Source organism: Lutra lutra, chromosome 17 (assembly GCF_902655055.1).
Source record: "Lutra lutra chromosome 17, mLutLut1.2, whole genome shotgun sequence".
Taxonomy (NCBI): Eukaryota; Metazoa; Chordata; class Mammalia; order Carnivora; family Mustelidae; genus Lutra; species Lutra lutra.
The window spans coordinates 44,195,272-44,208,703 of NC_062294.1; the positions used below are offsets into that span (position 1 = coordinate 44,195,272).

The 13,432-nt window shown below is 40.1% G+C and overlaps 2 protein-coding genes across 4 annotated transcripts in view; both read left to right on the forward strand.

The window, feature by feature from the left end:
* Positions 1 to 3,504, forward strand: part of ZNF566 (zinc finger protein 566) — a 30,102-nt gene extending 26,598 nt beyond the window's left edge. For all 3 annotated transcript variants that reach the window (XM_047709570.1, XM_047709568.1, XM_047709569.1), the window contains exon 5: positions 1,512 to 3,504. In XM_047709570.1, the coding sequence (XP_047565526.1) occupies positions 1,512 to 2,536 (1,025 nt within the window). In that variant the 3' untranslated portion in view covers positions 2,537 to 3,504. The remainder of the gene's footprint in view (positions 1 to 1,511) is intronic.
* The window catches only part of LOC125088549 (uncharacterized), a 111,343-nt gene that overhangs the window by 26,214 nt on the left and 71,697 nt on the right, over positions 1 to 13,432 (forward strand). The window contains exons 3-4 of the mRNA XM_047709756.1: positions 9,862 to 9,955; positions 11,068 to 11,191. The gene's annotated coding sequence lies outside the window, so the exon portion shown is untranslated. The remainder of the gene's footprint in view (positions 1 to 9,861; positions 9,956 to 11,067; positions 11,192 to 13,432) is intronic.

The window sequence follows — 13,432 nt, forward strand, 5'->3', positions numbered from 1 at the left end:
GTTCAAGAGATGTATTAGATATTTTACTGACAACAGGAGGAAGAGTTTTAAGATATATTTTAGGAGCAAGATTAGGGGATATTTGCTGAATAATTATATGAGAGAAAGAGACAATGGTACTCGAATGATTTTCATTTTTTTTTTTGGTCCATAGTGTGGTCTTCAAAACACTTCACTTGCCTAATATACCCATTTTTGTAGAGAGATTCTTTTGTATTATCTCTCAAATATTAAACACTTTATGACAAATACTTTTATATATTATTTACAATTCTCACGATGATTATAAGAGTTATTACTTCTATTGTATAAATAGAGAATTGAGAGCTCAGAAAAATGAGCAACTTTGGCCAAGAAAACAAAGCTTGTAGTTAACTTGAGTGTGAGTTCAAAATTCATGACTTAATCTGGTAACTCTGAACTTCCAGTATAACACTACCATTATAGTCTCTTCCTTCTCTTAAAACCCACAAATGCCCTTCCTGTCAGTTGGTCAGAACTCTTAGTGCTTACATACTTGTTAAGTACTTTTCTATTCTCCTAACTCAGATCAGCATCACAGAATTCCAAAAGAACCCTCTTTATCTACCACTCATACTCAGATTCATTCATGCTCCCATCTAGATTGCCACCCTCTATTTCCTTATCATTTGTTAAAGAGACCTGGAGTCTCCAGTTGCAGAATCTAGACCAGTACTGTCCAATAGAACTTCCAATGATGATGGAAATGTCCTATGTTTGTCATTTCCAACATGGTAGTCACTAGCCACAATTGGCCACAGGAAATGTGGATAGTGCCACTGAGGAATTAAATTTGAAATTTTATTTAATTTTAATTATGTTACATTCAAATACACACATATGGTCATGGATACTGTAATAGACAACGTAAATCTAACCAGGGGCTGGCAACATTTCCTAAAGGGCCAGGTAATAAATATTTTTAAGTTTGTAGTTAATGTGGTCTCCATTGCTACTACTCACTTCTGCCATTGTAGCTTAAAAGCAGTCATAGACAATATGTAAATAAGTAAGTGTAGCTGTCTTCCAATAATCCTCTACTTACAAAAATTGTTGCAGTGCTGCAGGCCTTAGTTTGCCAACCCCTGGGAATTTTTTCTTAGACATATTCATTTAATCCTGATAGTAACTCTATTAAGTAGGCATGATCATTTCCCTTATTTTACAGTTCATCTGTGGGATGCTCTTATAGCTGTGTGTGCATATGCTGTGAGATTTTGTACATGTATTTATGATTAAAGTCATTTTGTAACAAGGGAGATAAGACTTAAGTCATCTTTATGTTCAGCAAGTTCCCCTAAGTAATTCTGATCAATAGCAATGTTTGGAAACCAGTGGCTTACTTAGTGCCCTCATCTTACTATATGATCTGTCCTTGCTCTTTTCTTGTCTATTTTTTTAAAGTTCATTTTAATTCTTCCCTTTTAATTGAAGTTTTATTTCTCCCAAACAAGAAAAATGTGAGTGATTACTTTCATATTTTCTTTCAGTCCTGGAATCAAGATGTGAGACCAAGAAATTATTTCTGAAGAAGGAAATTTATGAAATAGAGTCAGCGCAGTGGGAAATAATGGAAAGACTTACAAGACATGACCTTCAGTGCTCTAGTTTCAGAGATGATTGGGAATGTAATGGCCAGTTTGAGAAACAACATGGCTCTCAGGAGGGACACTTCAGTCAACTGATACTCACCCATGAAGGAATGCCCACTTTCAGTCAGCATCCATCCTTTACATTACAGCAAATCATTAATAATAAAGAGAAATATTGTGCAACTAAGGAATATAGGAAAACCTTTAGACATGACTCACAACTTAGTACACATCAGATCATTCATACCATTGAGAAACCCTATGAATGCAAGGAATGTGGAAAGGCCTTTAGACATCCCTCAAGACTCAGTCATCATCAGAAAATTCATACTGGCAAGAAACCCTTTGAATGTAAGGAATGTGGGAAAACATTTATTTGTGGTTCAGACCTTACTCGACATCACAGAATTCACACTGGTGAGAAACCGTATGAATGCAAGGAATGTGGAAAGGCCTTTAGTAGTGGCTCAAACTTCACTCGACATCAGAGAATTCACACTGGTGAAAAGCCCTATGAATGTAAAGAATGTGGGAAGGCTTTTAGTAGTGGCTCAAACTTTACTCAACATCAGAGAATTCATACAGGGGAGAAACCCTATGAATGTAAGGAATGTGGCAATGCCTTTAGTCAGAGCTCACAACTTATTAAACATCAGAGAATTCATACAGGTGAGAAACCCTATGAATGTAAGGAATGTGAAAAGGCTTTTCGTTCTGGTTCAGACCTTACTCGACATCAGAGAATTCATACTGGTGAGAAGCCCTATGAATGTAAGATATGTGGGAAAGCCTATTCTCAGAGTTCACAACTTATTAGTCATCATAGAATTCATAGTGGTGAGAAACCATATGAATATAGGGAATGTGGAAAGACCTTTAATTATGGCTCACAACTTATTCAACATCAAAATTTGTACTGGTGATAAACCATAGAATGTATGAAATCTGTAGGAAGGCTTTTAATTACAGCTCAAAACTATTCAATATTAGAGAACTTACCTTGATAATAATCCCTTTAAATAGGACAATGTAGAAACATCTTAATTTGTTGACTCTAGCTTATTCAACCTGAGAAAAATCATGTAGGAGAAACATCCTATGAGTAGAATATATTTTGGAAGCCCTTTGATAAAAGCATATATTTCTTTTGACATTAGATAATTCAAGCTAGCAAATACTGAAAGTTATAGCACTTTTGACACCTTTTTAACCTTATTTTAAGCCTCAGAATTCATGTTAAATATAATCCTAATTTTCATTTTCCCCTAATTTGTCTATAGTTGCTATGTTCTTAATATTTTAACCCATCTTAAATTATGTGACTGTGAAGTTCAGTTTCTTTACATCACAGTTTGTAAGACACCTTTAAGACCTGAAAGAAGTGATCTCTTTATTCTAAGATGGCTTATTCTTTTTGTTATTTACAAAACTTAGGCTTTCTTCTTGTAAAACATCGATGAACAACTTTCAACAGAGTAAGGAGAGATCTTTTCATAGCTTCCTAGTGTTTCCTTATGTTGCTGTGATACCATTTTATCAAATTCCTATTGATAGACATTGTAGTTTCCCAGCTATTTTGCCATTATTCATGGTGTCTTGATGGAAATCCCCCCTAGGCATATCTTTGTATCATGTATTTTAATTGCAGAAATAATGCATAAACATTTTCCTTTTAAAAGATTTAAAAATTGCAAATAAGGCAAACATACCCATGGACTACCATCCTTGTACCCTTTCCCCATTCTGAAGGATAGTCATTATGTGTTTGGTATTTATCCTTCCTGAGCATTTTTCTGTTTTTATACATATTTGTCTCAATAGAAATTATAAAATGGGAATAATTACACCTACCTCAAAATTTTGTGTGAGGATCAAATAAAGACACATAAAGTGCTTAGAACTGTGCCTGTCATATAATAAATACTCACTGAATGTTGGTCATTATTTTATCATTGTCATTAGTGTTATTTGTTGAAAAACAACAGTTTCTACAGACCTTGCTGAACAACAGGCAGGACATAAAGTAGAAGAAAGACACACTCAGGGTAATGAATTCAAAAAATTTTCCATCATCACTTAACTTCCTATGGAACATGAAATAATCCTAAGTGTTGGTGGTAAAAGTAATGTGTGTAGCATGTGGGAAGGACTTCACTTAGACTGGCATCCTTTTTACTACATCATATAATGCCTAACATAAAAACAAGAGTATAAACAAACCACTGTGACACTGATGAAAAAGTATGAAAAGACAAACAGCATTATGTTTGAAAAATGGATAAATACACAAAACAATGCTTAATAGTTACTGATTTAAAATGTTATATTAGGGTGCCTGACTGGCTTAGTAAATGGGGCATGCAACTCTTGGTCTCAGCACTGTGAGTTCAAGCCCCAAGTTGGTTGTGGAGATTACTTAAAAATAAAATCTTTAAAAATAAATAAATAAACGGGCACCTGGGTGGGCTCAGATAGTTAAGCATCTCTGCGTCCTGGGATCGAGGCCCACATTGGACTCCCAGCTCAGCGACGAGTCTGCTGCTCCCCCCACCACCCATGCTCTCTCTCTGTCTCTCTCTCAAATGAATAAAATCTTTAAAATTTTTTAAAATAAATAAGTAATAAAAATAAAATGTTGGGCGCCTGGGTGGCTCAGTGGGTTAAGCGGCTGCCTTCGGCTCAGGTCATGATCTCGGAGTCCTGGGATCGAGTCCCGCATCGGGCTCTCTGCTCGGCGGGGAGCCTGCTTCCTCCTGTCTCTGCCTGCCTCTCTGCCTGCTTGTGATCTCTCTCTGTCAAATAAATAAATAAAATCTTTAAAAAAAAATAAAAATAAAATAAAATGTTAAATACAGTGCTTCTTTTTGATACATTTGAAACCCAACACTATTTTTTAGGAAAATAAAAATTACAGCATTGACTCAAAGAGAACTCTTGGAAGATTTATAAACACACAGAAAAAAAAGAAATTTAATGTGATATAGTAGCTATTACTGCTAATGAAGCATCAAACCAAATTCTTTTCAGGCAAAACATTATCAACTTGTTTGGGGTTGTTTTTGTTGTTTGTTTGTTTGTTTATAGAGGGAGAGAGATGGGGAGAGGGACAGAGAAAGAATTTCAAACAGGCTCCACACCCAGTGCAAGCCCAAGTTGGGGCTCAGTCTCACAACCCTGAGATCATGACCTGAGCCAAAAACTAGAGTTGGACACTTAACCACAAAGTGCCTCTAAAACATCAGGTGTTTCACTATTTGTTATACAGAGTTAGACATCTCATACTCAGATATAATCTTACATTAGCACCATCTTAGGACACCCAAAAAGGAAAGCTATTTTTTGGTGTCATCCATGAAGATACAAGCAAGCATACTAAAGAAACGAACAAATTATAGGTACCTATTAAAAGAATAATAGAAATGAGCCTGGTTGTGACAGTAGCTAAAGAAGATGATACCCAGTCCCCAGTTGCAACTAACTGACGTGAGGAAACAGGCATTTTGCCAGCTCTTCTGATTTTTTGAGAGAATCCAGATATCTTATGTTTTACTTATTTTTTTAGTGTGTGATAGCTCTTGGGTTTTTTTTTTTTTTTTTAGATTTTATTTATTTGAGAGAGAGTGAGAGCACAAACTGGAGGAGGGGGGAGAAGCAGACGAAGAGGAAGAAGCAGGCTCGAGTACCTGATGTGGGGCTTGATCCCAGGACCCTGGGATCATGACCTGAGTCAAAGGCAGATACTTAACTGACTGAGCCACCCAGGCGCCCCAATAGCTCTTGATTATTAAGTGGTAGCTCAGATTTCTATTTAAAGACACCATGAGGGCCAAAGGAGTTATATGGACTGCACAAACAACCCATGAATTACTTTTGTTCTGGAGACCAGAGCAGTGAGTTTTTAATAGTGCAGACACCTTGCTCCCAAGGAAATTTAAGTGGAGAAATGGTACAAAACAAGATAATTTGCCCAGAATTTCTTAGATGTGAACAGAATTTCTTAGATTAAAATATTTCCAGGGATAGGGGAGGTCTGTCCTTCCATTCCCCACTTCCTTTTTTCTTAGATCCCATATTAGAGGGTTTGGTTTTTTTTTTTTAATATTGAGTTAATTTATTTGTTACAGGTGTATGCCCATAAAATATTTTATAATCAATTTAAGTTGAGTGGGGACCCCTGGGTGGCTTATCGGTTGAGCATCCAACCCTTGATTTCAGCTCAGGCCATAATCTCAAGGTTGTGAGACGAAGCCCCGTAATGGGCTTCACACTCAGTGTGGAGTCTGCTTGGGATTCTCTCTCTTCCTCTACCCCTCCCCCACTTGCACATGCTCTCTCTCTAAATTTAAAAGTCTTCCCAAAAAAAGAAAAGTGAAGCCAATTAGAGAATTAGTAGGCAGGATATTTTGTTCAAATATTTTGCATTACTATCAAAATGAGGACTGCTAAGTGAAATTTTGTATTCTTTTATGAGCCTATTTTAAGTCATTTGTTAAGTGCTTCATCAAAAATTACAAAGATAATGCATTTGCACCCAAACCAATAAACCAAAAAAAATCTGTCCTTCGTTATTTCTCACTCCCTTCCCCTCTATTCATTTCCTTCTGCGTAATGTTCAAACCTTGTGTATATCACCCATATATTTATTTATGCTTAAACATTAACACAGCTAATTTATTTTAGTATATTTTTACCAAAAAAAATGGATACTTTATACATTTCTCTGTAATTTGCTTTTTAAATTCAACTACATTTTGAATTTCCTGGTCAGTAAATAATGATTTAACTTAGTTCTTATTTTTACTTTTTAAGATTATTTATTTATTTGAGAGAAAGCAGAGCACGAGAGAGAGAACATGAATTGGGGGCGGGGGGCAGAGGGAGAGGAAGAAGGAGGCTCCCTGTCCTTCTGAGCAGGGACCTGGATGCTGGGCTGGATCCCAGCATACTGAGATCATGACCTGAGCTGCAGGCAGACACTTAACCGACTGAGCCACCCAGGCACCTCTTAACTTAGTTTTCAGAATGGTTACATTATATTGCATGCCCAAGTATGCTTATACCAATGCCTATTCCCCAACTTTGATATTTCAGACTGTTTCCTCTTTGCCACTTAAAAGTAGTGCTTCGAGGGCGACTGGGTGGCTCAGTCGTTAAGTATCTGCCTTCAGCCCAGTCATGAGACCAGGGTCCTGGGATAGAGGCCTGCATCAGGCTGCCTGCTCAGGGGGCAGCCTGCTTCTCCCTCTCCCACTCCCCCTGCTTGTATTCCTTCTCTTGCTGTGTTCTCTGTTAAATAAATAAAATCTTAAAAAAAAAAAAAAAGTAGTGCTTCAATAAACATCCCTATTTTATATTCCTCTCCATTTCATTTCTATAAAATAGGTTTACCAAACCATTTCCAGTGTTTTCTGTTCCTTAGGAAGGTACTGCTTATAGAAACTTTCAGAGAGAAGAGGATAAAGAACAGAGTGTACAGTTTTTCATATATGTGGGTGTATAGACACACAGATTTTAATATTTTAATCCATCTGGAATTCATTATTGTATATGGTGAGATACAGGATATCAGCTCTGTTTTCATTCAGAAATAAACCAAATTATGCCAAATCTGACTATTGAACTAGTCCTCTTTCTCCTACTAGATTAAAATACTTTTTGTCATATATTAATGCTCATATTCTCAGATTTATTTCTGGGCTTTTACAGCAATCTTTGACTTAGACCTTTTAGTAACTTGTTACTCGGAAATAGAGATATGTATATTATTAATATATTGGTTTTATTTGGAAATAAAGACAAATTCTTCTTTATTAGATTTTTAGTTTTCTCCACTTTCAGTTACTGAGCAAAATAAGATATCAGAGAAAATCAATTATCATATGATCTTCCTGATAGGTGGAATTTGAGAGGCAGAGTGGGGGGTCTTGGAGGTAGGGAAGGAAAAAATGAAACAAAATGGGATTGGGAGGGAGAAAAACCATAAGAGACTCTTAATCTCACAAAACAAACTGAGGGTTGCCCAGGGGGAGGGGGTGTGTGGAGAAGGTGGTTGGGTTATGGACATTGGGGAGGGTATGTGATATGGTGAGTGCTGTGAAGTATGTAAGCCTGACAATTCACAAACCTGTACCCCTGGGGCAAATAATGCATTATATGTTAATAAAAATAATAATTTAAAAATTTTAAAAGGAGACAAAAAACCTAATTGAGATTATCTTTTGAATTTTATTCAACTTAAATACTGAGTATTTCAAAATGAGTCCACATTGAATTGATCTTGAGTGAATATTCATTAATACACGTATGTTTCAAAATGTCTTTGACAAATTTTCATCTCCTTTCCCTCTAATATCTTTATGATATTATGCTCCACAATACTTAAAATATGCTAATAATATCTGAACATTTAATATCTCTTATTAGGATATTGATTATAAAATGACAAATTCTTTTGATCTTTATAATCTGTGGATAAAGTGATGATATCTGTCTCACAGTATTTTTTTAAGATTTTGTTTATTAGTGAGAGAGAGAGTATGAGCAGTGAGGAGTGGAGAGAGAGAGAGAGAGAGAACCAGGCTCTCTGCTGAGCAGGGAGCCCGGTATGGTGTCTCACAGTATTTATATGTATTTCACTTTCTTCTTTCATGTTGTAGTCACAGTGATTACTTGAATAGATTCTGTAGAGCATATCAAATAGATTATTTTTGTCTTTTATTGTGGATGTCTAGGAAGTTCATTTTTCCTTGAGAACAACATACTAAAGGTCATGCTGATCCAGGCAATTTACACATTCTAATTTAATCTAGAAATAATAATAGGTACTTATATATCACTCGTCTTTAACCAGTCTGTAAGAGCATATTTTGTCTAGATTAATAGCATACATATGGAACCCCCAAATGCAACTACTTCCCTATTAATGTACTACTTCCAGGATTATTAACATTCCATGGTGAACAAGTATTCATATACATGTGTGTGCATTTACTCCACTATTTCCTTAAAATAACTTCTAAAAGTTGAATCTGTGGTTTTTGATATATGTTACTAAACTGCCCTCCTGAGCTTAACTGTTTTCTACTTCCATGCTTTTTCTACTTTTTCTACTTTTTCTACTTCCTTCCAATATCCTGATATTTACCTTTTAAAATTTTCTCTGCCTAATATAAATAACTCATTTTTTTTAAGATTTTATTTATTTATTTGACAGACAGAGATCGCAAGTAGGCAGAAAGGCAGGCAGAGAGAGAGGAGGAAGCAGGCTCCCTGCCGAGCAGAGATCCCGATGCAGGGCTCGATCCCAGGACCCTGGGACCATGACCCGAACCAAAGGCAGAGGCTTTAACCCACTGAGCCACCCAGGCGCCCCAAGAACTCATTTTATTTTATTCATGGTTTTTTGAGAGAGAGACAGAAAGTCCAAGTGAGAGCACAAGTGGGTGGAGGGGCAGGGGTAGAGGGGGCAGTGGGAGAGGAAGAGAGAGAATCCCAAGCAGGCATGGAGCCCAATGCCAGGCTCAACCTCACAATCCTGAGATCATGACCCAAGCCAAAATAAAGAGCTGGACGCCTACCCAACTGAGCCACCGAGGTGCCCCAAAAGAATTCATTTAAAATCACACTTTTTGGGATGTCTGAGTGGCTCAGTTGTTAGGCATCTGCCTCTGTCTCAGGTCATGATCCCAAGGTCCTGGGATGGAGCCCAGTGTCAGGCTCCCTGCTCAGCAGGTAGCTTGCTTCCCCCTCTGCACCTCACCCCACTTGTGCTTGCTCTCTCTCACTGTCTCCAATAAATAAATAAAATCTTTTAAAAAATAAAAAAAGTAAAATCACACTTCTTTTGAGATCATTCTTCTCACTAACTTGATAAATCTGTATGCTTATTAACAATATATTTTTTAGGAGCACCTGGGTGGCTCAGTGGGTTAAAGCCTCTGCCTTCGGCTCAGGTCATGACCTCAGGGTCCTGGGATCGAGCCCCACATTGGGCTCTCTGCTCAGCGGGGAGCCTGCTTCCCCCCCCCCCCCCGCCTACTTGTGATCTCTCTCTCGGTCAAATAAGTAAACAAAATCTTTAAAAAAAAAAAAAATATATATATATATATATATATTTATTTGAGTAACCGCCTGTTCACACCCTTTTTCCATTGCTATGTTCAACTATTTTTTTTATTGCTGTCACTGTATTAAATGATATATGAATACATTGTTGTAAAGATACAAATACATTTGCAATTTCTCATAGGCTTTGAAGTCATTAAGAGAATGCCTTGGCCTGCCACTACTGAGGAGCTCTTCACATTCAGAAGCCCACCTGCTCATGACAGAGGTGATAGAGAGTAAGTGTGATATTCTGATTTATAATAAGAAATACATATTTGATCTTCCTCTTGTTTTTGGCACAAAGCTCCTAAAATAATTGGAATTTCCTGTGATGAGAACAATCAAAGTGTCTTTTGATGGGTTGATAAAGTGACTTTTGGAACATCTAAGGATCAGGGTCTATGCTTTAGAGGCCCTAATCTTCTCTTCCCCTGTCTGTTCCTGAGTTATAGCTTTTTATAATAAACTGGTACTCAAGTAAGTAAAATGTTTCTGTGACTTCTGTGAGCCACTTGAGCAACTTATTGAACCCAAGGAGGAAGTCACTGGAACCTCGAATATATAGCAGTTGGTCACAAGAACAGGTGATAACTTGGACTCACGACTGGCATCTGAAGTAGCTGGGGGATGTCTTATAGGTCAGAGCTCTTAAACTGTGAGCTCTGATGCTGTCTCCATGTGGACAGTGCCAGAATTGAGATGAATTGTAAGATCCCCAGCTGGTCCCCTAGAATTGTTTGGTACTGTGGAGAACCTCCCCTCGCTGACAAACACATCGGAATTGGGTGGAGGACCTTTTGGTAAGCAAGTATGAGTTTTGGTCCGGCAATCGACACCCAAGGAGTGACCAGCAGCAGCACCCTCTCTCCCTGGACAGGTACCCAGCAACCATATAGGCTTAAGCTAGCACACCAGTAGCAATGCATTTGCGGGTGTACACAAGCTACTAGCACTGCTTCTATAATTAGAATTCATTCACCATGAATGAAACCCAACTTTTGCCCAGCTTTGGAAAACTATTCCCTGGGCACCTTGTTTCTACCAGTGCAAGTGGCACTGTGAGTTTCAAGGCTGTGTAAAGAAGCAAAAGAGTTGGTCTCTAGCAGGGAAGACAAATATGAAGCATTGGAAGAAATCAGAGAGAGGCTGACTTCAAAGAAAATTCAGTGTTGCCTGATAAATTGTAGTATTACCTCACCAGTGGCTAGCCTTCATGATAAGATATATCCATACTAATAATGTTGCTCTTTTGTTTTTTAAAGATTTTATTTATTTGTCAGATCACAAGTAGGCAGAGAGGCAGGCGGAGCGGGGGCGGGGGAGAAACACATTCATTTCTGTATTTCAGGGTTGAGGAGAGGGATTATTCTGGCCCCATCCAATCATCCTACCGCGTCACAGTCCCGCGGAACACACCAGAAGCACACACCGTCGCCACACATTCAGCGCACACTGAGTGACTCCCATCCACGGTCAGTAGGGAAGGACGGGGGGGGGGGGGATCTACCAAAACCGCGCGACCTAAATGTTCCGTCAATTACAGACACGTTCACAGACACTGTCAAACCCATTATCTCACAGGCTACCACAACATTCTGGGTCCTGACACACAATTCCAGTCAAAATCTACACAAACCACAATCCGGTCCGCGAAGTAGCACCGCTCAAACACAAACCCGCCACACCCAGTGAAAAAAAATCGCATCCTAAACCACTCCAAAGACAGACGCACAGCGCCGTCCGAGTAGGTCCTAGGAAGAGTCACGTTAATTCGCATCCCCCTTTCTTGCGCCCGCGGTTTCGACCCTGCCGCGCTCTGGAACCTGCCGGGACTCCTCGGGACAAAGAGCTGGGAACTCCGCCCCGACTGAAGCCCGCCCAGACCTCCGCCTCACTCAGCAACGGGCGGGGTAGATGCTAGACTCCCGGCGGCCGGCCGCGCCGGCGCACTCAGTGCTTACAACGCGAGCTCCCAGCAGCCTCCGCGCGCGGCCGGTTAAGCCGCGGGGGGCTGTGTGTGGACCTGCCGGTTCCGTTCGGTTTTCGCTTACACCGAGCATCACCGTGAGGCAGGCGCGACGCCCAAGGTGAGCAGTCCTGGTTCACAGCATTGGTTCCAAACCTCTGTAGGAAAGGCGCTGCGGCCCGGAGATGAGGAGAGGGAAGAGAAGCGCAGCAGCACCGCAGAGCTTTGCGAGCCGCTCATTTCAGGCCCGAGCGTTCGTGAGAACGGCGGGGGTGTAGTTGTGCATCTGGGTGATTGTGGGCGTGACGGGGCCCGGGTGTGACATCAGGACTATGTGCGGTTGTGAGGTCGAGACTAGCGGCTGATATCGTTTGTGTGACTGAACTGGGTGCAGAACCTGGGCTGTGTGACTCCGACCTTAGCGTCACAGCTAAATATTCTGCTCTGTAGCCGCACGAGCCCGCCCGCGGAGAAGACCCCCACCCCACCCCACCCCCCGCACTCCCCCAGTCAGTTATCTGAGCGCCAGAGAAAAGACTCCTAGCAAAAAGCCTCAGATCCCATCTTGGGAAAGAACGTTAGAACTGAATGTGCCTCTCAGCCGGGCTCCTGGGAGTAACCCCAGTGCACCGCATCCTCGGGCGCGCGCGCACACAGTCGGGCGCGCACACACGCCTCTCAGAACTCCCAACTGTAGGTTTCAGAACGACGGAGTTTTCTTCTAGGAAACTGCTGCGAGGTTCCATTCCCGTCCCCCACATCCGTGATCCTGACCTTTCTCTAATACTAGGAAGGGTCAGTAATAATCTCCCTCTTATTCAGTTTATGTGTGGGTGGTTGGTGGGGACAGATGGGGTCAGGGCATGCCCTAATTTAGCCAGGCTGGGCTGGGCTCCAAGAAAGGCCTGTTATCCATAGCTTACCTTCTTCCTCAGTCTTGTCAGACTCCACGGAAAGGGCTCTGAGAAGGAGGAATGAATTGCTGTTGCCCATTTTTTTAAAAAGTCGAGGTCAAGGGAGTGGGTATTTCCTCTTATAATGTGAAATGCATTTTTAATTTTTAGGACATAGGGACATTTGCTTCCTTCTTAAATGTCCTGTACACTTAATACTTAGGTTCCCTACCTAGTGCTTATATGCACATATTCGTTTGACAGATACTTCCCATTACTTCCATGAGCTTTTTTTTTTTTTTTTTTTTTTTTAAAATGTGTAAAACCCCTAAAACAGTGCGCCTGGGTAGCTCAGTTTGTGAGGCTCCTGCCTTCGGCTGGAGTCATGATTCTGGGGGTCCTGAGATCGAGTCCCTGGTTGGGCTACCTGCCCAGCGGGGAGCCCGTTTCTCCCTCTTCCTCTGCCTGCTGCTCTCCCTATCTGTGTGCTCTCCCTGTGTCAAATAAATAAAAATCTTAAAAAAAAAAATCTTTGAACAGCTCCTGCTACTTGATAAGTATTTAATAAACATTAGCTATTTGTTGTGTAATCAGGGGCAATTCCCTATCCACCTCCAATATCAGGAAAAATGAAAATACCAAGTTAATTGTGATGGGCATTTCCTAGTTTAAAAAAAAAAAAAAAGCTCAAATGGTCTAAAATTCTTTTTCTTTTTTAAGAATTTATTTATTTATTTATTTGATAGAGAGTACAAGCAAGGGGAGCAGCAGGCAGAAACAGAAGGAGAAGCAGGCTCCCAACTGAGCAGGGAACCCAAGTGGGACTGGATGCCAGGACCCTGGGTTCATGACCT